Source organism: Oryzias latipes, chromosome 11, assembly GCF_053564925.1.
Source record: "Oryzias latipes strain Hd-rR chromosome 11, Olatipes_Hd-rR_3.1".
In the NCBI taxonomy this organism is placed as follows: Eukaryota; Metazoa; Chordata; class Actinopteri; order Beloniformes; family Adrianichthyidae; genus Oryzias; species Oryzias latipes.
In genome coordinates, this window is record NC_136247.1 from 21,790,203 (window position 1) to 21,817,427 (window position 27,225).

General features: G+C 39.0%; 1 protein-coding gene across 9 annotated transcripts in view; it reads left to right on the forward strand.

Moving 5' to 3' along the window:
- Positions 1–27,225, forward strand: part of csmd3b (CUB and Sushi multiple domains 3b) — a 478,594-nt gene that overhangs the window by 371,461 nt on the left and 79,908 nt on the right. For all 9 annotated transcript variants that reach the window (XM_078954985.1, XM_078954986.1, XM_078954981.1 and 6 more), the window contains 15 exons: positions 1,480–1,580; positions 1,694–1,762; positions 1,891–2,047; positions 2,792–2,983; positions 9,011–9,137; positions 10,146–10,348; positions 11,794–11,985; positions 12,221–12,359; positions 13,205–13,392; positions 13,959–14,077; positions 15,105–15,180; positions 15,278–15,394; positions 21,296–21,409; positions 21,512–21,607; positions 27,013–27,216. In XM_078954985.1, coding sequence (XP_078811111.1) covers positions 1,480–1,580; positions 1,694–1,762; positions 1,891–2,047; positions 2,792–2,983; positions 9,011–9,137; positions 10,146–10,348; positions 11,794–11,985; positions 12,221–12,359; positions 13,205–13,392; positions 13,959–14,077; positions 15,105–15,180; positions 15,278–15,394; positions 21,296–21,409; positions 21,512–21,607; positions 27,013–27,216 — 2,094 coding nt within the window. The remainder of the gene's footprint in view (positions 1–1,479; positions 1,581–1,693; positions 1,763–1,890; positions 2,048–2,791; positions 2,984–9,010; positions 9,138–10,145; positions 10,349–11,793; positions 11,986–12,220; positions 12,360–13,204; positions 13,393–13,958; positions 14,078–15,104; positions 15,181–15,277; positions 15,395–21,295; positions 21,410–21,511; positions 21,608–27,012; positions 27,217–27,225) is intronic.

Below are 27,225 nucleotides of genomic sequence, written 5' to 3' on the forward strand. Positions count from 1 at the left end.
CATTAGAAGCATTAGCCATGTTAGTGTATTCACAATAACTGTAACTCCCAACCTTTTTTTCAACACGTAAAAACAAACTGATACCCGCTAAAACAAGCGTTACTGAGACTACGCTAACTGCCAACCTTGTTGGTAACATAAAAATACAGGTTGTGTCCGAATTCCTTCACTACGTTGTACACCATATAATGTTTTTTTTTAACCATTTTTTAGGACTGTCTAAATCTACATTTACAAAATCGAGTGCCCTAGAAATTTGCTGAAACACCAGCTTGCATCGATGCTCACCAGATTGAAAATAGAGCACAATGCTTTGTGTTTGAACAATTGGTGAACAATTTCATGTGGAAAAAAAAAGTATTTTGATTCATTTTTTATAAAACATTCACGTTTTCATCATCAGACCACAGTGGATTTATAAATAGTCTTTGTAAAATGTTCAAATGTATTGGATTTTTATTTTGGGAAATCTGTGACATCAAATTTGCTGTTTAAAAGCAAAAAAGTAGTCAGCTTGGTGTCCGAATTACTACGAAAATCCAGAGCATTAGATAGTCCCGCTCTAAATAGTTTTTTAGTAGTTTGGGAGTAGTAAGAACAATAGAGTAACAACATCTAGAATTAATTCATATGAGCGTCATTTTTTTTAATAAATTCTAAGCCTTTTTGGTGCATCATACAGAAAATACACCACTGTTCTTCTTACGTTTTAATAACTTAAAAGTTTTAAACAGTTTTTAAAGATTTTTTTTAAATTATTTGGTTCACAGATAAGAGAAAAATATGAGTAAAAAGCTTAAAGGGAAATAGCTTGGAAAAGAAAATACAGAGAGAAAGAGAAAAGAGGAGAAAACACTGAACAAAAAAGAGGAATTTTGATGGAACCTGAAGACTATGAAAAAAGCACTTTCCATGCAGTGCAAGAGGGAAAGGGCGATTGTGAGGGAATTAAATCGGAAAGAAGGGAGAGAGTGGGGAGGTAATTTTCTAAATGGAAACTATAGCAGAGTGATTTATTGATGATATGACAGCTATAATATGACTATTACATAAGTACAGGCATCGAGCAGCGGGAGAGTGGGCTGAAGTGAGGAGGAAAAAAGGAGGGTGGGGACATGATGGATTTTTTTTGGAGATAAAAAGCAGGTGTGCAAAGTGCAGAGAGTGGATATCTTTTGGTAAATTATCTTCTGAATTTGTTCTCAGCAGAAGTAAAGAGCTGACGGCTCAGCTGTTTTAAGGGATTATTGAATTACTCTCATATACAAAAACATACTTTATAGCGCTCCCTAGAAGTATTTGTTCTTTTCGATACCCATAACATTCTTGTGTCCTTCCCAATAGCTTTTCTCTTAAATGGGAGGCAGCAAACAATATGAGGGGAAAGATAAATAATTTACCAGATTTGATTGTTCTTTTTGGGTATTTTTTTTCCAAACTTTTTTTAAGCAAAGTTTTTTTGTTTTTGAATATCTCTAGCTGAGTGCGGTTCTTCAGTTATAAATAATGAAGGGATACTACTATCACCAAACTACCCAATGAACTATGAAAACAACCACGAGTGCATCTACAGCATCCAGGTAACCGAAATCTCTTCGTTTGTGCTTCTTTTTAAGAATTAAAAGGATTATTCAGATTATTGTGATTGAATTTGGTCTTTGCAGGATCAGTAAATGTAATCTGTTGACTTTAGGTGCAAGCTGGAAAAGGCATTAACATTTCTGCCAGAACCTTTCATCTCGCCCAGGGGGACATTCTCAAGGTATACACATATCCTTTTGGGCTCCCATATGCATCTGCCCCCTTTTTCTATATTTCTCCTGTTTTTTTGGTTTTTGTTTTTTTAAGAAGAAAAAAGTTTGGTTCTTTCAATGTCTTGGGTTATTACAGATTCATGACGGTAAAGACAACACAGCCCAGGTTCTCGGAGCGTTTACCGGCTCATCGATGTTGGGGTTGACACTGATTTCCACATCAAACCATCTCTGGCTGGAATTTTATAGTGATGCAGAAAGTACCGGAGAAGGATTCAAATTAGTCTACTCAAGTGAGTCTGCAGCCAACACTTCTCATTATTACAGATTTATTACAGTGGTGCATTCAGTCTGTGACCGCATTTTGATGTATGGTTTATTCATTTGTTTTAGTCCATGTCAGACATGGATGATGAAGGACGCAATCCAGAATCTGAAAAAAAGTGCATTCTTTTTGACACAATCACAGTACTTTCCGGTGGGAAAACATTGATGACAGATGCATTAATGTTGCTCCGTGGTAAAAGTGCAACTTCCCAAATAGCCATTTTAAGGGATTTTGACATGCACCTTCATCAGTCTGGCAGGGAATAACTCAAATTCTGGCATCCCCTGTCAGTTAAGTAATGTCATACATCAAATTTGGGTTATGGTTTGTAAGCTTATTTATGAAACTATTCACATGTCATGCTCTAAAACTGTGAACTAACCAAATATGCAGTATTACCATGGAAACTGAGCTCAGGCAGACTGTGAATAAACAACATTAAATTGGATCAAGTGTATACATGCCTCACTATCCCTCTTAATAAGAGGATGTCTCATGTATTTTTTGGGGGTTTTTAATACACCGGGAAGAGAGCTTCTGTGATATGAGCAAGCTCATAAGCAGAATATTTGAGCGTGCCAGTTATTAGAGGAAATTTGTTGTGCATCTCCATAAAACTAATCTCCTGAAAGCTTTAGATCGTCTTTTGTGAGCTTTTTGAGAAAATCCCCATTCTGACGATCTTTCTTTCTTTTCTCTCCCTTTTTAGGTTTTGAGTTGTCTCATTGTGAGGATCCAGGCGTGCCGCAGTTTGGCTTCAAAGTCAGCGACCAGGGTCATTTCTCTGGGAGCAGCATTACATACAGATGTGAGCCTGGATACACTTTACATGGAGCTTCTGTGCTGAAGTGTATGACGGGTGAAAGGAGAGCCTGGGATAACCCGCTGCCTTCTTGTATAGGTACGTTTTCTGTGATTCCTCCCCAAATGTTTTTGTATTTACAAACACACAAAACACAAGCTCTGTTTGCAACATTGACAAATGTTCTACAGCAACACTGTAAAGGAAGGAAAGGTTCATTTTTTCCTGAATCATCGTCGTCTAATTATTCTAGTTATTAGCTGGTTAGCCACCTAATGCCTCTGCACCAGTTGTCCTGTCACACTCCGGTCCGGAGTGGGACCGACAGGTCCAAGCAAAAAACAACAAAAACCACTCCAGAGTTTTTTGTGAATGAAAAAAATGCCTGTTAGTTTTATTTTACAGAAGGTAAGCATCAGTAATGACAGCACACACTCTGAAACACAGACTCCTCACTCTCATCAGCCATGAACCAAAATTCACACTCTTTTATAAGCCATGGCCCCTCCCCTGGGCCAGGTGGTTCCAGTTAAGGTTAATATTTTTATTTTGGTCAGGCTCTACTTAAGCCTACCAAACCCAGAGGTTGGGTCCTTTGACCCAGGAAGTGAAACTGAAAAAGGTAAGACACTAGTCAGCAAAACACTGTTGTTGTTTTTTTTATTGCATACCTAAAAGTACTTTCTTGTAAAATGGCATAATGTGCAATAAAGTTGTTAAAAAAAAAAAGTCAGCAAAACATACTAAAATACATAAACATAACACACCCAAACAAACCACCCAAAAGAATAAAGGAGTTAGCAGAGTGTATGTCAGTGTGTGTCATCATTATCAGGGAACTTGCTCAGATGTTTTAAATGGTTGAATAGGTGCACCTACCCAACCAGCACTAGCTTGGTCCCTGAGTATATGATGTGTATGTGTGCGTGTCTTTGAGTTCCTGTGTGAGTTTCAGTCAGGGGAAACTGCCACATGTCCCTACCTTATCAGACCATAGACCGTTTCACTGTCAGACAATATTTTCAATGAACGATTTGTTCTTTATTTGTGTCTAAGATTTAAAGTACAAAGCGTTAAAATGTGAACTAGATTTTCCCTTAACCTAACTGTCAAAGTAAAAGCAAAAAAAATCGTATGCCAACTTCAGCCTTGTCCGACAAATAGGTGCGGCGGATAAATGCAAAAAAAAAAAAAAAAGAAACGGGTGCAAAAATAAACAAGAAGGCACCGTTTGAACAACTTTATTAGCAGCATCCTCGTAACAGTAGACAGCCAATTGCTGAATATTATGCATTATTATTATGGTGTGTGGAAACAACTGTCGCAGTATATCCATATACTTTTTTGTTAAGTTTTCTAGCTTGGGGGTTTCAATTTAGTGGTTGGTGCAGACACTTGAAGAAAGTAGTGGATGTGGTTTCTCCAAGAGTGAGTCAGATGTGGTGGAGAATCCAGTACTTTTCCAAAATAAATCTTCTTTCAGAGCCAGATGAGTTAAAAGGAAAAGAATGTGGGTCATGTGTTTTTTTCTTTCTCTGTCCCGTGGGACAGTTGGACTGTCGAGGACCACTGCTCTACACATTTACCAGCCTAGTCCAAAATCCAAAGTGTCAGCCATAAACGCATTTTTAAAACTAGTTTACTTGATTTGCTTGCGTGAAAATACTAGGTTTTTCTGCACTGTACAGCACACCATCAATAAATGGTCTATTTTCAAATGTATGTCATTTATAAGGCAATCCAGGTTATAAGGCGTACTGTATTTTTTATCAAGGCTTTTAAGTGCACCCTATAATGCAGGAAATAAGGTAATGCCACATATGCATAGTAACTCTCCAATGGTTTCTATGGTACCATGAACAAACCTGCTAAAAGGAGAGAAAAGTACACCACTGCTAACAAATTACATTACTTAATATTTAATTAGTATAATATTGCCTTTTCAAAAGGTACCGGTTTGGCTAAACTTAGCAGTGGTACATTTAATTTTTGTGGATTTTTTTTTCCTATGCTGAAAATATTTTGTTGTGAAAATCAGACAACTCTGATATTTCTGAAATTACCGAAATAAAAGCACCAAGACTTGGCTTGGGTAACTTGTAAATGAGATACAGTTGCAATTCTTAGTGTTCTGATCATTAAATAAAAGACATTTGATTCATGTGAAAGTTGTATTAATATTCAGGCGTAGTTTCTTGTGAGTAATACTCTAATATCTGTGAAATATTGTCTCTGGTATTGTTTTAGAACACATTTGGATATATATCGAATTATGACATGTATATCGGGATATGTATCGTTTTACCAGACTCATGACAACACATCTAGTCTCCAATAACCTTGCTGCAGTAAAACAAAAAGCACAATTGTTCTTGAACTTACTATTAAACAGAGCTTCAAAACTAAGAAAAAAATAAAAACTTTGAAGCAACGATTTCCTTACAGGATCCATATTCAAGCCACAGACGTTCAAAGTGGCTTAAAGATAGGAGTTTTATCTCCTTATCATCCCTCCATCATGTAAATGTATACTTTCTAGTCATTAAGCCTTTACCCAGCAGGATGCAGATGTAGGTCAGAGCCTGGAGCCCAGAAATCTGCCAGGAGAAGAAATAAGTAAAAAGGCCTAAAACTTCTACTGTGCATTCAAATGTGACCTGACCAAGCTGCCGTATGAGAGGGAATCAGCACAAGTGCATGTAAATGCAAGAAAATGAAATACTTAACAATTAGAGGTTGACTTTTATGAAGCTATTTGCTTTTTTCTGCAGTTTTTAGGTTGTTTTGCTTTATGAAGGGCATGAATTTCAGTTCTGGGTCTGGCTCCTTGATACAGAATAAACTCACTTCTATTTTATGGGTAGTGCCGGTTTACAGGATGTTCTTGCTGTAAAATGGAAAGAAAACAGATGGGCGCCCAATTTCCTGCCTAATTACCTATTTTATTTTCTCAGGATATCACAAACACTGCAGCGGTGTTAAAGTATCTATGAAATGCCAATTTATTAAGAATGAAATCCCCCTGGAGCCCCTCTGACCAAGCGATGCAGTTTGAAGTGGGCTTACTGAAAGAGCAGGGCTCAAACATGTTCTTCCTCACACGTGCTTGTCATTACCAGTTGTTTATGTCACCTGAGCAGCCTGCCTTACAGCAAGACTTGGCCCCTAGATGAATATTAATCGATTTGGTTATTGCTACATCCTAATTAATAAAAGCCGCGGCCACTTAATGAAAGCAATAAAACACAGTGGGAAGTAGATTTCCTCTGAGTATTGACACATTTCCAGGAATTCATTCATTATGTTGCATTTTTAATTAATTCTCAGAGGCTACAAATTGGCAGATTATCACACCCAGGTTAGGTAAAATGATCCCCGCAAATCAATATTGGTCGGTTTTGCAAGAGAATGTAGGCCTCCAGGAGTCGCACACAAACACACAACTGCAGTTTTGTAGTTAAAGATGTTGTTTTATTTTGTTATTGCTTATGAATTTCGTAACTAATTTGATCAGATCTACACATTCCACATATGCTAAACTGTAAGAATCATCTCCAAAACGTTATTGACAACCTTGTTCCAATACAGTTAATTACACTTGTCCTTTTATACATTCTGCTTGTTGCTTGTCGTTTTCTTGATCCAAAACGCATCAGTCAGCTTTAATTAAACAATGCCTTAGTCACAACTGCCCTTACTGTTGGATACAGGCAAATGGGCAAATCCGTACGGGGCACTTAGGTGGTCTACAAGAAATGGGCAAAAATGCCCATGCATATTTTTTCTACGGGCATGCCGTGAGTGACAGGTCGTAGCAAAAACATATAAGGGGAAGTAAAGAGGACGTTTTTTTAAACCCCCCAAGCCCTGTGCAATGTCAAGTGATGTTCAAGTGTGCGCTCCTTGCAGATCTGTTGCACACTCCTTACTTGCAGCCTGACTGTTAGAAGTTAGGAAATTAGACAATCACATTGTAGTTTGTGAGGGCATCCTACTGCCGCCTATGTGTCACGTTTAAAACCTGTGTGTTTAGCATTTGCGTGGTCAGTAAGGGTCATGTGTGTGCACATGGCTAATGACTAGAGTGCACCGTAAGGGCAGCATACGACAGCGTCACTCATACATCATAAGTGCGTGTAGCTTACATTATTCTTAAAAATACTTCACATCCCACTTACCACACGCACAGCACTGCTACATTCCATTTATATGATGTCTGTTCAGATACGAGTCACAAAGGAACAGCAAGACACACCTGCACTCCCTTTAAGATGGTACTGCTTCTCTCTACAACCCTCTATGGGCCCTGACAACCCAAAAACCTGCAGCACCTGTATGGGTCAACCTCAGAACGAATACATGGGACTAAACCTTTGTTCACATCTTCGTTCAAGCAACCACTTCCAATGAATAGTCAATGTAAATGTGCGTAAATGCTCGTTTCTGGCTTCCGCATTCAAAACGCTCACGTTCACACATAGACATTCACGTTACTATGACCGTTTTTGGTCTGTATGTACAAAATGTGCTGCCATTGAGAGTTAAACCAGGTAGATCTTTGACCAATCAGGGACTCTAATTTGGCAGTGATGTATGAATGGCCACCCTTTTCATTCACAGAAGTGAATTGCAGTTCGATTCTGGTCAGTATAAGATGGCACCAAGTCTTTTAAATATCGGAATAAAGCTGAGAGAGAAAAAGACTGGAGCAAGGTTTGCGAGATTTGCACCACTTTGACCTTTCACACCAAGCCTCTTCCAACTCTAGTTGGCAGATATGCGCTTGTAAAAAGTAGAAAAAGAAAAAGAAGAAGGCCCTCCTCGCTTGTCCTGTGTGAACACCATGGGCAAACGCGTGTTCAAGAATGTGCGCGTTCTGGTCTTTAAGCCCACGATGCAGATGTAGGTCAGCGCCTGGAGCCCAGAAATCTGCCAGGAGAACAAATGAGTAAAAAGGCCTAAAACTGTGCGTCACATGACCGGTGTGAGCGTAACATCAGACCTTAGATGTATAGAACAAGAGATCCAGTTTCCTTATTTTGTTTATCTCACAACATGATGTACTTTTCAAAGCAAAAACAAATGTTGTTCCACATGTAAGAATGTTGCCCATGTCTTCATTAACTAAATCCAAATGAAAATGAATTCCACACAAGCTGACAAACCTCACAGCTTTGCCACAACCTGAAGCAACAGTTTACCAGCCAGAATAAAGTTCTGAAGTGTTTTTTATTCAGTCCTACCTCTCAACCTTTCTGATTTTGGATTCAGCTTAATAAGTCTCCCTTTCTCTCTCTTTCTCTGTATTAATAATAAAAGGCTCATAAAAGCACTGGCTAAAATTCTGACTATATATTTTAGCAGTGACACTATGACCTCATCTAACCCCAAGTCTTAATATTATATTTTGTGTTATTATTTCTTAGTCTTTTCTTTCTTTGCCCCCTTTGGTTCTTTCCTTTTTCCCACTTCTTTTACCTTCTGCTTCACGGATCTCTCCATCCCAACTCTTTGTATATCGCTACTTTTCCCCAAGATAATGTATTCCAGAGATGAGGGAGCCTGAGGGAGGAGGAACTTGCAGACGGAGAGAAGCAAAGAAGGACTGGAGACTGTGAAAATATATAACTGAAAGAGACAAAGTGAGATGGCAAGGTTTTTTTTTTTCTTTTTAGTCCCATAATATAAGGTGATTTCTTCAGGGAGGAATGCAAGATCAGCACTTTGTTTCTTCTTCCTCAACTTCTCTCTTCCGCTCAGCACTTCATCTTGTGGGTGTGAGGGAGCGAGAACGACAGCGAGACGTGGAGGATGGATGTTGGCTTCTTTTTTAGTCCATTTGTCTCCGTGATGATCGTTTAATCACTGCGCAGTGGCCACAGAGGAAAACCTGCTGGATCTGATTGCTTTGATAAACAATTGCCACCGACAGATAAATGGCCGACTTGTCATGCCTCACGAACACACTGAAGTGCCCTCCCATCAATTGGCTTTTTGTGGGGCTTCAGTGATGAGAGTGTAATGTCATGTTTCAGCTTACATAAAATAAAACACACAGAAAGATGTTTTTTTTTCTCTCTGTTAAACAGTATGTTTCCATATATATTGTGTTTTTTTAAACTGTAGCGGAGTGTGGAGGACAATTTAAAGGCGAGTCTTCAGGGCGGATTCTCTCGCCTGGTTACCCATTTCCCTATGACAACAACCTTCGCTGCACCTGGACCATTGACGTGGATTCAGGAAACATTGTGAGGTAAAGGCTGTCTTTCAAGGTTTTGCCATTATTGAACCACACCTTTCAGTGTCAAAGTTGTGTCTTAAAGATTTCAATCAGTAAAATTAATACAGTCAGATTATATTTAAAGTTTACAAGTCTAAACAGTCACTTTCTGTCCTTAAATGTTCTAAACTATAATTCTTTATTTTAAAGATAAATTCTCACAACAATAAATACAATTATTTATTATTATTTTATTATTATAAAATTAAAGCCTTAGTCAGAACTGCCTTTATGGGTAGATACGGCATGTGCGGACGAAAAATGGGCAAACCTGTACAGGTTACGTAGATGGTCTGCGGGAAATATAAAGGTTGTGGAGAGCTAAGTGAGCCCGTAGGGTGACAACGTTCATGCACATTTTTACTACAGGCATGAAGAAGGTGAGACGCAAGTGTGTCATCCGGAGTTTTCCTTTTTTCAACCCCCCGAATCCTGTGCACTGTACAAGGAGCCAGTTAGTCCTAGTGCTAGTAGCTCCTTGGTTCCTTGGCATGAGGAAATTAGACAATCAGAGTGTAGGTTATGTGCATTGTACAGGCACTTACTGTGCGTATCACGTGCACGCCCCGTGCGTGTGGCATTTGCATGTAGTCAGTAAGAAGCCAGTATTTGCATCTTGCCAATGACTGGTGTGGCATAACGGCAACGAACAAAAACATCACTTGTGCGTCATAAGTGCGTGCAGCTTACATTTGCCTTGCGAATACTTCATGATGCGCTTACCACACATGACAATCATGCGTTCCATTTTCATGACGTCCCTAAGATGGCTGTATGAGGCTCAAGGGAACTACAAGACCTCCTGTCTTCCCCTTAAGATGCAGTAGCGTCTCTCTGCGCCCGTCCACGGGCCCAGACAACCCAAAAACCCATCAAACCCGTACTGGTCAACCCCACATACGGGTGCGTGGGACTAAGGCTTAAGATTGAAAATATGGAGGACGCTGACTATTTTATTCATTTTTCTTGCCTTAATTGCAGCCTTCAGTTTCTAGCCTTTGACACAGAAGCCAGCCATGACATGCTGAAGGTTTGGGATGGGCCACCTGAGAATGAAATGCCTCTGGCAGAGCTCAGCGGATCTTTGTTGCCAGAAGGAATCCACTCTACTCTGAACACAGTGACGGTTCAGTTTGAGACTGACTTTTACATCAGCAAGTCTGGATTTGCCATTCAGTTCTCAAGTAAGTGATACCAGAAAATACTATGATTGACATCTGTAGAATTCCCCTTAAGCTTTACTTATCCTTTTTTTCTCTCTTTCCATCAAAATAATTAGACAAAGAATGTATCAATATATTTGCATAAGTAAACGCCAATTATATACAGTCCTTTTACAACACTAACATTTTCACTGAGACAGAAATGCAACATGACATTTCTATTTTAACTAGTTCTACAAAAACTTTATTTCAGAGCGTTTGAAAAATATATAGTACGGCGGAGATTTAGGGCCACCAAAAAAAAAAACGGGTAATATTGCAGATTTAAAGTCGTAAATTTACAAGATTCAAGCCCAAGTGAACATACAGTGCAGCAAGTAAACGCTGCGCAATAGTAGAGCAGCCTGAGTTACTCAAACATGCATCATTTGCAGACATAAGTCAATATTTATAATTACATTTAAACGTAGATGTAAATGCATGAGGAAAATTCATCCAAATTTAAGATACGGTGGTATATTTCACCCTGTGAAGGCTACTACATTAACTAGTTGACAGAAAACTTATTTCCTTTGGGAAAATAAGATGTTTTTAAATTAAATCCACAAAAACATTTGTTGTCATATTTTGTATTAATAATGATACGTTGGGTGATTTGGTTAGTTTTTGTTCACATTTAGTTTAATGAAGTTAGTTTAAGAAGCAAATATTACCATGAGTGTTCAGAATAAAAGCATTGTATTTTCTCACTGTCTCAAATTTGATCCACACATTTTTAACATGGAGTAACAGTAACAAAAGAAATTAGATGTCAGTAAATTTAGCATTTTTTCAATACAGAAAGTAGTGCTAAAAAAACAATAGACGAGTTATTCTCATCATAAAGTTTGAAGAATTAGCTAAACCAAAAATGTTGTTTTTACAGAGGCAGCCATTTTGAAATGAGCAGGAGAAGCCCTTCTGTTGCCCCTAGTGGAATGATGATGAACTTCAGGGCAGAAAACATGGAATAAGACATTTAGAATGGTTTTTTAAGGGAAGTTTTGATCATGCTATTTAGATAGGGGGCTCAGAAATGTATTAATCAAATGCGATATGAATAGTTTTATAGGGATGAGATCAAAATTTCTAAGTATAGAGGGTAATCCAGCCAAGTTTAATGTTTTTTTTTTTATATGTCTGCCAGGTGAAGATGTAAAACTGCTTTAAAAAATAGCAAAATAAGTCAAAATGTTGTTTTCAGTTAATCACCTACCTAACTTGATAATGATAATATCATGTGAGGTATAGGTAACAGAACAGCACAGTTCTGTAAAAAGTTACTATTATCACACCTTTTTTGGTGTAAGGTTAGGTGGTGGGCATGGGTCCAGAAGCCATAAATATCTTGTGTGACCTTGATTTTTGTAATTGCTCTCCTCTTTCTTCGACATTCTCCACTTTGTCTCTGTCTCCTTTCCATGTAGGCTCAGTCGCTACAGCCTGTAGGGACCCAGGTGTACCAATGAATGGCAGCCGTAGTGGAGACGGCCGTGAGCCGGGGGATTCGGTTTCTTTTCAGTGCGACCCCGGATATGAGCTCCAGGGGGATGACAAAATAACCTGCATACAAGTGGATAACCGATACTACTGGCAGCCCAGTCCTCCTGTCTGTATAGGTGAAAAGTCCAATTTCAATATATTTTACATATCCTACGGGGACAAGAGTACATGTGGCAAAAAAGCTGGCTTTGCGGAACTGGCTCAAGGACACACCCATTATAAAAGTGCTGTGTAAAAGAGATCATGTGTATCCTATTTGTCTACACTGATGCTGCATTTTGAACGCAGTCTTCTGAAAATGATGACTGGCTGACATCCATTAAAACGCTTTCCTCTGTGTTATCATCAAAGCTCCTTGTGGAGGAAACCTTACTGGCTCCAATGGATTTATACTCTCCCCTAATTACCCACATCCCTACCCTCACTCCAAGGACTGTGACTGGCTCATTGCTGTCAACTCTGACTATGTCCTGTCACTTGCCTTTATCAGGTAATATTTTACCTTTACAGTGCTTTTTTTTGAGTGAGCTTATTAAGCTTGAAAACATATAGTTGTGTGTATTACCAAATTATATAAATCAAATAATTTATAAATAATCAATTACTTGAACTTTGATCCTTTTTGCGTTCCACTTTTAAATTGACAGAACTTTTTAGTGTGCTTCACTGCTTTTCTTCGTGCTACTTTGCAAGTATTTGCAAAACATGATGATGCAATAACAGACCATTTCAATTCAGTTTAATTTATATAGCTTAATGTTACAACATAGTTGTCTCAATGGGCTTCATACTGGTAATTGTAAAAGACCATGGAATAAGTCATAAAATACAAACAGTAATTGCTTAAATAAACCAAACAGACCATAATACCTGAAGTATACTATTACCATGTTTGTGTAGTATAGGAAGTCTGGTAACTAAATACTTTATCAGACTAAAACTGCAACATTTTATCTGTAAAATATATAGATAGTTTATACTGAATTATGGCAGTTGAAGAACACTAAGTATATTTGTAGTACACTTAAACAGACTACTTTTTGGTAGGGCATGGTACAAAAAGATTTTAAAAAAAAAAAGGTTTTCAATATCTTCAAAAACCGAAGGTAATTTCAAATTCACTTTTGTGCTCTTTTGCAAAACTGAAGTAATTATAGTGGCCAAATTTTCTGGGGAAGAAAATGCTGGTACACAGACAAACCCTTCCACTACAAGTTAACCTTCTTAGACCAAGCTCAATTAAAAAAAAAAAAAAAAAAACTAATAATAATTACTTACGTGATACCTTTATTTTTTTGCTGACTTTTCTGTTCTCTCTCATTTGTCTCCATCTAGCTTCAACATTGAGCCAAACTACGACTTCCTGTACATTTACGACGGCCCAGATAGCAACAGTCCTCTTATTGGCAGCTTCCAGGACAGCAAACTCCCTGAGCGGATAGAAAGCAGCTCAAACACGATGCTCTTAGCTTTCCGCAGTGATGGCTCTGTCTCTTACACTGGTTTTCATCTGGAATACAAAGGTAAAATAGTCTACAAACAGTGCCTTTCCCTATGCTGTATGTTAGCTGAATACTGATGGAACTGATTCTGAAGGGCTTCTACAAAAAAAAGGAAACCTTAGCTGTCAGCAGCACAACGCAAACCGTCAGCTGTCAGCAAGAACTCCATTTTTTTCTGTAAAACTAAACTGTACTGGTGTGTTTGTATTCAGGGCTTTGCAGTGGTCACTTTGGGCTACAGAGGAAAATAAATGTATTTGAGATTTTTAGGCTTGGCACAAGTCTCTCATAATTTTCACTCATTTTTACTTACTTTGGAAATAATCCAGATACTCAAAATGCAAGCAGTTGAATTTCTATTATACAATAAAAAATTACACACACTTAAGGTCTGCATCGCACCACTTGGAAAGTAAGGCAAAGGATCGGACTTGATCGAAGTAAACCAGACTCCCAGAAAGACCAGTGCTTTGCCTGCCTCTTTTGATTACAGCTAAGAACTTAGTTAACATTCATTTCATCGATAACGTTTATGTGTCTTTCACTTTGCACAACCTCTTACTGTTCTCTGCTGTTTTCCTTTACAGCCAAACTAAGAGAGTCCTGTTTTGACCCGGGGGTGGTTCTGAATGGGACCAGGCTGGGATCTGATTATAAACTGGGCTCTACAGTCACTTTCTATTGTGAAGCAGGATATGTTTTACAGGTACAAAAAGCTGAACGTCTGTTAATGTTCCTGGAACTAGCGATTGTTTTTGTCAATAGGACTGCTTGAGTTTGGGGTTGGTTCTCTGGTTGCGTGGTGGATAGATGGGCCAACTAGCGATTTGTTGATACATGGGTGACTGATTAGAGGACATTTCTAAACCTAAAGATCTCCCAACCAATGCATACTACTGGATTTTCCGAACTACATGGTGCACCATCAATGATCGGTCTATTTTCCAAATTATGTCATATATTAGAGGCTATGTTCATGCTCGTTCAAGAACACGATAAAAGCAAGTTTAACTAGCGTATAGCCCATGGTGTTCACACTGGACAAGCAGGGAGGGGCTTCTATCGTGCGTAGCTACGTCTGAACAAAAGTGTTTTGGACGTGGAAACCTGACTTTTTATTGGAAGTTGCCGCTTGAACGGGCATTGTCAAGAGCGGTGTGAACGAAGCTTTGTGTGCATTAAGTGAAACAAAGTAATCAGAGAAAAGTCCGTCAGAATTTAATAACTTTGTTCACAGTCATTCTAGAACTTCTTTTAACACCCTACACATAAACCATACTAGAAGTGTTAACTGTTAGTTTATTAACAAAGTCTATAACATCCAACCCTGTAAACAATACGTAATAAAAAAAAACCTGACTCATGCCGGTAAAACAGACATAATTGTTAGGAAAACGTAAAAAAAAAGTCTGACACCGCTACATGTTAGCCGAGTTATTCACAATAACACCCAACCAAACATTTTGATAGAGGACCATCTACCTCTCAAAATCGTTTCAACAGTTAGGAAAACCAAAATCCTTATATAAAGTCCTCAGAATGTCGTTTTTTGGTTGTTTTGTTTTTAAATAAAGACTTTTAAGTGCCCCTTGTAGTGCAGAAATTACGGTACTGTCTTTTTAATTGGCACCAGTTGTGAGCCTCTGGAAAAGTGTAACTTTTGGTTAATTTAATGACAACATTTTTTAAATTAAAATGTAATTCATCCATTTTTGACTTTTTACTTTGTTTAGGGGTATTCCACTCTAACTTGTAGCATGGGAGATGATGGCAGACCCGGATGGAACAGAGCTTTGCCAAGCTGTCAAGGTGAAAATGAGACTTACATTTTAATTCCTTACCGTTAATTTAGCCTTATTGCTGTCTAAGCTTTTTTTGTTTTGTTTTTTTTTGTTCACAATTCCAGCTCCTTGTGGCAGTCGATCCACAGGATCAGAGGGAACTGTTTTGTCACCAAATTTCCCCAGAAACTACACTTCTGGACAAACATGCGTCTACTCGATATCAGTACCTAGAGAGTTTGGTAAGACCCATCACACGAAAAAAATTAAAATGAAACGGAAATTTGCAATCTGCATTTTTTTTTAAATGTCAAAAAAATGCTGAAAGTGTGCTAAATAATAGAAAACCAGGGTTCTCACCTCGCTGGGTTAAAAAGTCGTAAAAGTCTTGAGTTTTTGTATTTAGAAATAAGGCCTCAAAAAAAAAAGAATTTAAAGAGTCTTAAGTTCTTGGCATCTTGGTTTTAAAAATAGTGTCATTTAAAACTTTTTCTGTATGACTTTTTTGGTCTAAAGTTATTTTTTTTTAAACTACGATTGTGGAGGTAAAAAAAAAAAATCACGCTGGACGCCAACCACTAATTAAAAAAAATAGATAAATAAAATGGAAGAAGAAAAAGAAGATGAAGAAGAAGAAGGGAAATAAAGAAGCACCTGTTTCAGCTAGTTGTGACCAGGGCTGTTTAGCCGGTCCTGTCGGGTACTGTGTACCGGTATGAGATCTTGCAAAGGTACGAATGCACAGCTGTGTTTTTTGGTCTTTGGTGTTTTTTAAGACTTATTCAAAAGCAGCTGCGGGCTGATGCCGCTAAAACTGTGAACTGCGCACCACTTTATCTCATCATTCTAGCGTTTTTGTAGTTTTTAGTGTCTTATCATTGCTACAAAATGTGATTCCCTATGTCCTCTAAAGTTATCCGCTAACTCTCTCACTTCCCTAAACAAACACACTGAACCTGTGCGTGTTACAGTCAGGGTACGCTTGATTTGTTGTGCGGAGACCCTCAACTCATTCACTGCCAAGGAGGCATTTTTATGTGTAAACTGGAGGTTGGTTAGTTTGCAAAGAGACAAGAAAAACAATAAAGTTTTCCCACCGTTTTCGGTACACAATTGTGATTGATAGTTTAAGATAAAACCCAGTGCAATAGTAGAAGTGAGATATGCAATAAAAATATTAATGTGTTTGGAAAAGTCATCAAATATAGCAGAATGGAGAGAAGATTGTTCAAGAGGAAGATTGCAAGTGAGGACGAAGATATATAAGCTGTCATTTTCTTCTTCTCCCCTACTAATTTCACAGAAGAAGGTGCATTTTTTGTATTTATCAAGTTCTTTAATACAAAATTCAGTTCAAATATGTTTTCCACAAAGCTCCGTCTACCTTTTTATGTACAGGAAAGATTTATTCTCTACTGCATTTATCTGCATTAGGGCCATTATAATTCATTTTAACATAATTCATTTAATAATTTGTGGTCGCTAATATGATTTGTGGTCAATGTTGGTTCATTTTAAAGAATCCAACTCACTGACCTAAAATCCATCCAGGGCATCTTCAGTCTAAAAACTTCAACCAGTGTGACTCAGAGATAAATACCTGCTACTGAACACTGCAGCTGAAGTTTTCCAAATTCCTTGTGTTTCTTACAAGAGAATCAAGTGTAATTTTAATATGTGTACAAACAAACAAGTAAACAAGAATCAGTGTTAGGTACTTATAAATAGTAATTGATTAATTCACTTTATTTACTGGATGAAAAGAGTAATTAATTGCTTTATTCATTAACCAGTTTAAAAAGCAGTTCACTACTCATTACTTTTTTCCACTCACATACAAATTCTCAAGGAAATAAAACTAGCACAAACAAGACACCCTAAAAATATAGAGGCTACACATGGGCAGTCAGGTCTTTTGACATCACCTCATTGATTTCATCATGAACATAAAAAAATAGCATAATATATACATTATACTATAGTAGCCTAGTGGATAGACAATTTGCTCATTGACACCAGGGTAGTGGAAAGCAGTTCATCTCCGGGGAGATAACTTGCATTTAAACAAAAATGTGTTTGCCTCGTGTTCGTCCACATGCATTTTCAGCTCGCTTCTTCTTACTTTGACCAATCTCCAACTCTGCATTAGCGCACATGCCTCAGGGACTATTTTTTTATTGTTACGTTTCATTTAACCAATAGACAATATCAGAGCCAACTGTTTACACACATTTGTTTGATTAGTCAGCGATGGTTCACTGCACCAAAATGTGATTAATGAAGTAATGAGGGTTTCTGCAGTCTAGTAATTGTAATGTATTACATTAATCCATTACTGACCAGTTATTGTTCTGAAATTTAAGGATTTAGTTTTTTCTTCCTCCATGGGGGGGAGGGGGGGGGAATTAGGGAGAGAAATTGGTCTAGATTTTTCATATGCAAGGTCTTAAAAAAGTTTTAAATTTACCTTGAAGAAACGCTTAGGAACCCTGAAAAATGTTGATTCATGCAACTGAGTGCATGAATATTCATGAAAACTTCATGGTGTCTATTTTGTTTGGAAATGTTTTTTTATGACTCTTACAGAGTGAAAGAAACTGACATTAAAACTTGTCTGAGTAGTAATAGGGGTACAATGCCAGCAAAACCAAGCCTTTGGGAGTTCTGGTAGATGTGTGATGAAAAGACACTTCCAGGCCTAGTTTTCGATTTCAGGTCAGAATTCCATGATTAAAGTGACATTTAGAGATGAGACGGTGTTTATCTTGCCTCATGCGATTGCTGTTTCTTAAACCAGAAACAAACGACACATTCTGAAAGAAAAGAAATCTTTCTTTTGTGTGCCAAAGTAATATATTAACATATACATAGATATAGTTTACTCTGAAAGGCTTAAGAAAAGCATGATATAGGCCCTTTAAATTGTCAGTTGGCAAGAAAATAAATATGAATCATGAAGTAAATATTTTGAGTTTTTTTACAGTGGGATTATAAATGAATTACCTCAACTCGTTATCTGAAAACTTATCTAAAATCATTTGAATTCATCTCAACCCTTCCTGGCTTATTGAATCTCATTTCATAATTGTGATTTGTATTGTTTTGGATACGGCTACATGTAAGTTTCCTTCATCCCCTCTAAAAATCTGTACAGCTACCAACCCGTATATGCATAGAGTTTGCAACGTACAAGCTGCTGCTATCAAGCACCGTTGGGTGATGTCTCTGCTGAGGACACCAACTCATGCACATCAAGTGACAAGATGGCAGGTCCATGGAGACCAAGGCTTTATTTTTTTCTCTGTCTGATGTCTGGAGCTCAAAAAACCAAATGAACCGTGAAACATTTTCAATCACCTGATATGTTCAGCGGATTGATGCAAACACTGCTGGACAGTTTAGGGCCCAGATGGCTTGATGAGTCTCCTGGGCGAATGAAAGTAGAATTTAGAGGCAGAAATGAGCTGTGTGGTAAACACAGTGAGTCGTGCAGTTGTGCTGTTGTCCTGTTTGTGACTTTAAACATCCATATCTTTTGTTGGACTTTGGTGTTTTTGTAACAATGAAAAAAATAAATATAAGTAGCAACTAGAGCCATCTTATTAGTCATATCCTACAAATTTTTAGATTTGCATATGAGCTTCTGCTTTGAAATAATTTCAGCCTTGAGCTCCTCCTCTACCAGCATCACATTTCAATCTCACAGCAAAAGGAGATGAAAACCCTAATTAGATCTTTTAAATCTAGCCATGCATGGCACTTTTTATATTTCAGCAAATGTGCAAAAGCCTGCCACTCTGTCTTCACCTGGCACTTTGCAATTATCCTTATATACTCACACCAACGAATAAGATCCAACTATGCAAAGCTGAATATAAAGATGCACTGCTCTACAGATCTAAATCTTCTGGAAAACCCACGGTTGTGTTTCCTCCCTATATGACTTGTCTTTAATCTAACATTGGAAAGGATACTTCATGAATGCAGAGAGGAAATCTTTGGCTTTAAAATAAATCCACAGAGGGAGACAATCTTGTGCAAAGTGGCCACTGACCTTCTTATAGCCAAATACCCTTGCCATTGTTCAGATTTAATCCCTTACAATTCAGCCTTTGGGGCTCAAGTGGGTGTGAGGAAGAGATTGAGACAGGGATATGTGTGTATAAGTATGAGTGTAAAAGGAAGAAAGTAGCAAGTATAGTACTTTAATTTTTCGAAGAACATGCTTATTGTTTCTTAAGCTAGGTGCACACTGGGAATGTGTGGTACGTTCAAAAACACTGGTTTTTGTGCGCACTTTTAGCATACGGCATTTACAGTGGTCTATCGCTACCATTGACTGTATAAGAGAACTGGACTGAGCAATCCCTCCCCCCTTAAGTTCCAAACAGGAACTTTTTAAAGAATTTTCTTGCAAGTACTATTTTATTTCTTGATAGGAATGTCTTTATCACAAGTTATTAAAGTTCTAAACTAACCAATCAGATGTATTAGGATTTTTTAAATTTATTTTTTTCTGAGGCTCTGGCTGTACTTGCAGAGCTGCTTTCTGTGTGCAAGTCTACAGGAAGTTTATGTATGCAGAGGAGTGTGTGCACGCCATGCGGAACACTGTTGGAACAACGGATAGCACTTGAAGACATGCATGTGTAACCCTTGTGCTATCCTAGGCACTTTAGCATTGGGAGTTGGGTCATCTAGACCCTAGACAATGCGCTGAACATTTTTTCTACAATGATTTGTGATCTTCACTGGTGTCCATGGATTACATGAAATCTTTCCACCTTTATCCACCTTTGTCATGGTAGGGAGAACACATCAGTGCAAGGGTTGGGTCATCTAAGATAGCACAAAAAGTGACTGCAAGGAACAGCAAGATTTCAACAGGAGCCTCAGTAAAAGCATGTGGTGCCCACTGGCCCCCACCTCGAATGTTCGACAAATTCTCCCAAGCCCACTTTCCGTGGAAAGAGTGTGGATTTCGAACAAGCTTACTCCTGATTGGCACCAATAGTTGCCATAGAAACATTGACTCAGACCAATTACTGTTTACTTATGTCATTTGGCTCCAACAGGCTTTTACAGCTCTACCCCGATATGTGAAAGAATTCTGCACAAACCGTGATTATTAATGTCTCTTTTATGATCACTTTTCAAATGTTTGGTACTTCCGTGCATTGAAAGGGACGCTACCCATTCGTTACTACCAAATTTACGTCCCTGATTGGTCAAAGTTTAACTGGTTTAACATTCAGTGTGCATTCAATCCCTGCACATTTTGTACGCAAATGGACTTAAAAACTTGAGTAGCGATGCTTAACCATGAGAGTTTTGAACGTGGAATCCCATAAAGGGGTGTTTACATAGACTTTTTAATTGGCAGTGGTTTCTTGAAAGCGCGTTTCCAAGCCCGGTGCAAACGTAGCAATAATGATACACCTACATACCTGCAAGTTGATACATTTAATATTTGCTTTGATGCTTAGCTAAGACAAAAATGACTGTCTTAGACCAAAAAAGAAAAATATCAGGCTCTTGATTCTTGTTCATGCTTGGTACTGCTGGGTTCATTTTCCATATACTCTAGGAGTCATGGGTGGGGTAGCTTAATTAAAACAGCCTCATGTAATTAGTAACCACCATCCACTCCAGGTTTTCTGCGGGAGCTTATGCTTTAGACGATTTATGTGGCATATATTTTTTGACGAGTTCATATCTTAACGTTCTCACTTTTACCTATTCCAATGTTATTTCAAAGCCAGAAGAATGTGCTTTCATACTGACATATGTTTTAAAATCTCATAAAGTTTATGCCTGCATTAGCATTTGACACGAACTGACAGCACTGATATTCTGTACCCATTTGATGGCTGGGTAATGGGGAGAGCCTAGATCATGATGAAGATAAAGTGATGTTTTGATTATTAAGCGTGCTGATATGTAATTTTCTGCCAATAGTTGGCTTCAAATCGAAGTTGACACTTGAGCTTAATAACATTTAAATGAGCTTTTACAGGTTAATTTTATCATTGGAAGGTCAGGCATGAACAGTGGCGTAGAATGATAATTTGCCACCATTCAATAGTGGTGAAATGATCACTTGATCTGACTTCTTCCTCTTTCTTCTTCATTTTTGCCTTTAGTTCTCTTTGGCCAGTTTGTGTTGTTCCAGACGTCTCTTAATGATGTGGTGGAAATATATGATGGACCCAGCCAGCAGAACACATTGTTGTCTTCTCTCTCTGGTTCCCATTCTGGTAAGGATCGAATGACTGACTTCATCTGTTAACGAAGGAAACTCACAACAAAGGCTAAAGCATTTGATGTTTTTAAATTTGTCCTTTTTAACTTTGTTGTAGGTGAATCTCTTCCTCTGAGTTCAGGAAACCAGATTACCATCAAGTTTACAACCGTAGGACCTGAGACTTCAAAAGGATTTCATTTTGTCTACCAAGGTAAAATGTTGTATTTTCTAGTATCTATGTTTTGCAAAGACTCACATGGAGTATTTTTATGTTTTATCAAAAATGTATTAACATGACAACATATGTTTGTGCCGTAGCCTAGTTTTGGAGGTAATTGGAGTGTGTCTCAAAAACTTTTTGATTCACTGCCTACAATTGAAGCCTTAGACACTGCCTTTACAGGTGGATCTATCTATCTATCTATCTATCTATCTATCTATCTATCTATCTATCTATCTATCTATCTATCTATCTATCTATATACTAAGGCTGTGTCCCACCTAAGTGGGGTAGCCTTGACAGGGCACAGATTCTTACCGCCCTCCTTCTCTTCCCCAAACCCTCCTCCTTCAGTGTGTGTGTGGGTGTGTGTTTGTGGGTAAATAATGGGCAAACCTGTATGTGGCACGCAGGTGGCCCGAATGAAATAGATAAGTTGTAGACTGCTTGGTGAGTCCTTACAGCCAGATTGTTTGTGCAATTTTTATCTACGGTCAGGCTGTGGACAGCAGGTCATAGGGAACATTTATGCAACATGGAAGGTAAGGGTGTAGTGGCTCACGTGCTTCTAGTGGATACTTCACTATACACTTACTACACACATGACAATCATAGATTACATATATGACATCCCTTGAGGTGGCTATACGAGTGTCAAGGGAACTGCAAGACACATCTGCGCTTCCCTAAAAAAAGCAGCTATGACCTTCCATGGGCCTGAGTAATCCAAATACTCTCAGAACCCATACAGGTCAACTCTCTGCATGGGTACATGTGACTAAGGCTTTAACCAAAAAGATGGCTATTGAAAAATACACAGTTTTGTGCAAACCTTTTGTACAAATCTTTCAGTAAGTGGAAGAAATCTAAAGGGCGGATTGATATTCACAGAAAGATGTATATGTGAAACCATGTGATGCATGCTTTCACAATTTACAAGTGTCTTCACATATTTAATGTAGACAAGTGTTTTAAACTGAACTCCACAGTGTTTTACAAATGAGGCCCCTGGAGTTTCAAAGGCTGAAACTTGCAATGGGATGCAAAACTGCTCTGCATAAACTCTGTACCTGGAAAGTTTGGGTCATTAGTGAATAGAGATGCTAATGCAAAAAGCCACTTCTACATGGTAATGATAGGCTGTGCTGTATACTAGAGAGCTGCATTGGGATTGGGTCCCGCCGGGTCCCGCGGGACCCAACGCAAATCTCGCGGGATTGGGCGGTTTGAATTGTACTGCGGGCGGGAGCGGGCGGCAAAAAAAAACTCTGCGGGATCAGTTTTGCCATGAATATCTCATGAATATATAATAGTGGACTACGTTAGGCTGTGCGGCTGTTGGAGTCTTATGTACTGAAGCTCCGTGAAGGCACCAGGTAGAGACGCCCAATGGCCACTGTCATCTAACCTGTTGTTGGAGGTGTGCAGCGCCCCGCCCCGCCTCTTAGAAATTGTGTTCTTTAAAGCCTGATACCGCGGTCGCGTATGGGCGGAGCTATCAGCTAAAGTTCTGGTCTGATCGCTGCATGGAGCGATGTGTGCATCAATGCATGGTAGACACGAAGAATGTGGAGAGATCAGGTTTATTATTTTAAAGAGTTCTGCTTGATAATCATGTTTCCATGTTTGAGTTCATAGAATCATCCCAGAGAGAGTCTCTGCTTCAACTCCCGCAGTGAAAGCTGCTTCTCAATCTGACGCCGTGTTTCCATCTCTCTGACAGAGTTTGAAGCCAAAGCCCCTCCCCCGCCTCTTTACCTGCTTTTCCTCTCTACCTGTTCACCTGTTCACATCCTCTGCAGCTTAGAGTTATTTTCCCCGCGCTCCCAGTGTGTTCTACACAGAGAGCGCAAAATACGGTCATAGCAGGTTAACACGTTAGTTGGAACGCTCTAGCGCAACAGAAGGATGAAAGAGCTGTCAATCTATCTGGCAACACTGCGCGATAAGGAAGAAGCAGAGGTTTCCTGACAGGGACATGATGTCAGTTGATGAAGCAGAAAAGAACCTCAAACGAGGTTCATCGTGTTCAGATCTGCGTTTCGATGCCCCACTGAGGCGCAAAACAGCAAAAACGGGAAAAGGCTGAAGCTAAAAAAAAAAAAAAGTATTTTTCCGTCAGGAAAAAATTAATTCATAGATTTTCAGCTCTGTTGAACCATTACAATGTTTTTCTTCCTGCAAATGACTTTGACCTGCATCTATCCCAGCTGGTTCATCGCGCTTCAGGCCGTCTGTCGTGGACAAACAATGTCGCGCACACACGCACACTTTTTTTACCGAACAGGATTTGTGAAAATATATTTAATGATTATGTTGCACATTACACAAAAGAGGAATGCATGAAAAGATGAGACTGGAGGAGGGACATGAATCTCTTTAATAATATCAATAAAAATACGTGTTTTTTCCTGCGGGACGGGAGACGATACAAAATCAATGCATCTCTATTACTGTGCGGGACTAAATTCTATGAGTTTTGCGGGAGCGGGCGGGAGTGTAACGCATACGTTGCGGGAGCGGGCGGGATTGGTCAGAAATTTGGCGGGTGCGGGCGGGAGGGGGATGAAGAAAATAGTCCCGCGCAGGGCTCTACTGTATACCAAGTTAATCTATCAGACATGGTTAATATGGTCTGTGATTTACATTTGAAAAACACTTAAGTTTCATGTGCAGTGACTGAAAAAATGAATTGTCTTGCATTCTCAAGAGACTTGTGACTTGATTTCAGGGCAACCACGGCTAAACAAAAGCTACACCAGTAGCTGCTTCCTATTGTCTTTATTCAGTAGTGAACTTGAGGAATATCACACAAACCATTTTTCTCCTCTCAGTGGATTACACGTTTTTTTTTTTTTATATTGTCGAGTGCTTGTCACTTATGAAGGCCATTTTAACAAATGTTCTTTTATTTGAACATGTTGGTTTAAAATAGTCTTTAAAGTTTGTTGTGCTTTTTTTCTATTTTTCTGTACAGCTCTTTAAGGTGATATTGTCTTAAAACTGGTGCTCTGATAACTAAACTTGATTTAAAGAAAAACAGAAAATATATCTGTTTATCAGTGCACGAAAGACTCTAACCTGAAAATATCTGGTGCAGAGGCAAAAGAAAACTGCATAATTATTTCCCAAAGTAGCACAGCAGAGATGTTGGAGCTTGTCAGAAAGACAGGCAGACACTGGACACATGTTCTGCGGTCAGAGTGCAGATTTCTGCTTCGCCTCTGGGGGAAAAAAAGATGTTAGATTTTACATGGCGTTGATGGAAAAGCCCATTCGGGCTGTTATCGGTGAAAAGTGCAAAAGAAAGCATCTGTGATGGTGTGGTGGTGTATCACTGCCCGTGACATGGACCTGACTTTAAATAACACTGATGCAGAGGAGCATGTGTTGGAGGTTTTCAGAGGGACTACAGGCCTGGGGCCTCATTTATAAACGTTGCGTACGCACAAAAGAAGGCGTACGCCACTCTCTACGCAATAATTGAGATTTATAAAAAGCAAACTTGACGGGAAAATGTGCGGTCCTTCACGCAAGCTCTGACCCAGGCGTACGCACAAAAACGGGTGAAATGAGAAACGGCGACACCGTCGGCAGATGGAAGAAACACGTGAAAGTGAAAATGACAATACTGCCTCTCAGAAATAACATTAAGACTTCACAAGGCAAGTCTTACAATTAACAGCCTACACGAACACGTTTGATCGATCAGCAGTGAAACAAATAAAAAAATCAAACGAAAATTACAACAGAAATTCAAATGAACACATATTTGCAAAAAGAAAAGTGAAACATGTTCTGCAATATTGGCATGTTGTGAAATAATGTACACAATTGATATTCCCGTCAATGTGTCCGTCTGGCGGAGCAGATATAGGAGCAATTAGACAGACAGATGGATAGATAGAGAGAGATGCATTAATTCTCCACTGGGGAAAGTTGTTTTCATAGTAAAATATTTCTTCATAAGCTATGGAATTATGGTATTCATGCATATGCCTTTAGTTTGTTTTATTTTTCATAAAACAATGTATGGCGTATGTCTCAACCATTCAGAAAGCAACAAGAAATTACATTTGCGCTGATCAATTTCCCATTTCCACGTCGATTATTCCCGACATCTGTAGCTTGTCAGATGTAATTAAATGGAGGGAAATAAAATGCCCCATCACAATGCGTAATGACGCACAATGGCTGATCTTGCGCTCTTAGAACATGTGGCAAATGGAAGAATTCGGAGTGAACGTATCTTTAGACAGCAAGGAGACTTGTTGGCAAACGAGGACGAGTGGATTATGAGCCGGTTCCGACTTCCTCTGCGGGCTTTTGGGGGTGTGTCACCCGGTGCATCTGGCGCGTCGGTGTCCCCCTCCGCCTCAGTCACCACTCCACTTAAAAGGGATTCCCCAATTATTGCCGCCAGTCTGTCATCAGGAGGGGTCAGCTCCGATGTCGTCCCCCCCCCCTCCCCCCACCCGTGTACAGCGCTAGACGTTTTTTTGCTTTGACTTTGATGTCCGACCTTTTCTTTTTTATTTCGGCCACGGTCCGAGGTTGTGAGGCTGCAGCATTTTCGGCGTCTGCCGCCGTCTGCCACTCACGTGCCTTTTTGGCATTAGTAATGCCCACACTGTGTCCTCCAAACAACATTATTCTCCTCTTTTCCACCTCGCCAACGATAACTTATACTTCACATTGAGTGAAGTTACGTTTTTTTGATTTTCTCTCCGTGTTTGGCATGGTTTCGCAATCAATGAATATTCATTTGTGGGTGTTTCACGGGCTATTTATGGGCAACTATGGGCGTGTGATGAGGCCGCAAAAGCTGCGCAGCATTTAGAATTGGTTGTGATTTATTAAGAGAAAGATGCGTAGGATGTGCGTGCGCACGGTTTTATAACTCCGAATATCTCTGTGCGTACGCACGTCCTATGTTTCATCCGTACGCCACTTCTGACGCAAATCCTACGCAAAGTTTTATAAATGAGGCCCCTGCACTGCAGAAAATGGTTGGAGGTTTTCAACTGATTTGGCATGACTCCCAGCATTCCAGTTTTAAACAAAATACATATAAGTTTTATCATAAAAGAGATAAATGCAGATAAAATCAAGGACACAAAACAAACTACCTTAATAATGTATTTAGCTCCCAAATGGCCATTAACCTTATTAATCTGCTTCACTGTGTTTGTCAAATGTTAAACAATTTTTTTAAAAATCCACATGTTGAAACTTTTTTTTATTTAGATAAATGCATTCAGTACCAAGAGAAAAATTACTTTTTATTTTTCAATTTACAAGCAGTGTCACATCTAGGACATAATGGTTGTCCATTAAAAAAAAAATGTTTCCTGTAATTTATTTTAATGCTAATGGCGTTTCTCTGTCACCCTCAGCTGTACCACGGACCAGCTCCACGCAGTGCAGTTCAGTCCCAGAGCCACGGTTTGGTAAACGACTGGGAAATGACTTTGCAGTAGGTAACTTGGTGCAGTTCGAGTGCAACCCCGGTTACGTGCTGCACGGCTCCTCTGCCATCCGCTGTGAAAGCGTACCTGACAACCTGGCACAGTGGAATGACACCCTGCCGACATGTGTTGGTGAGTCCA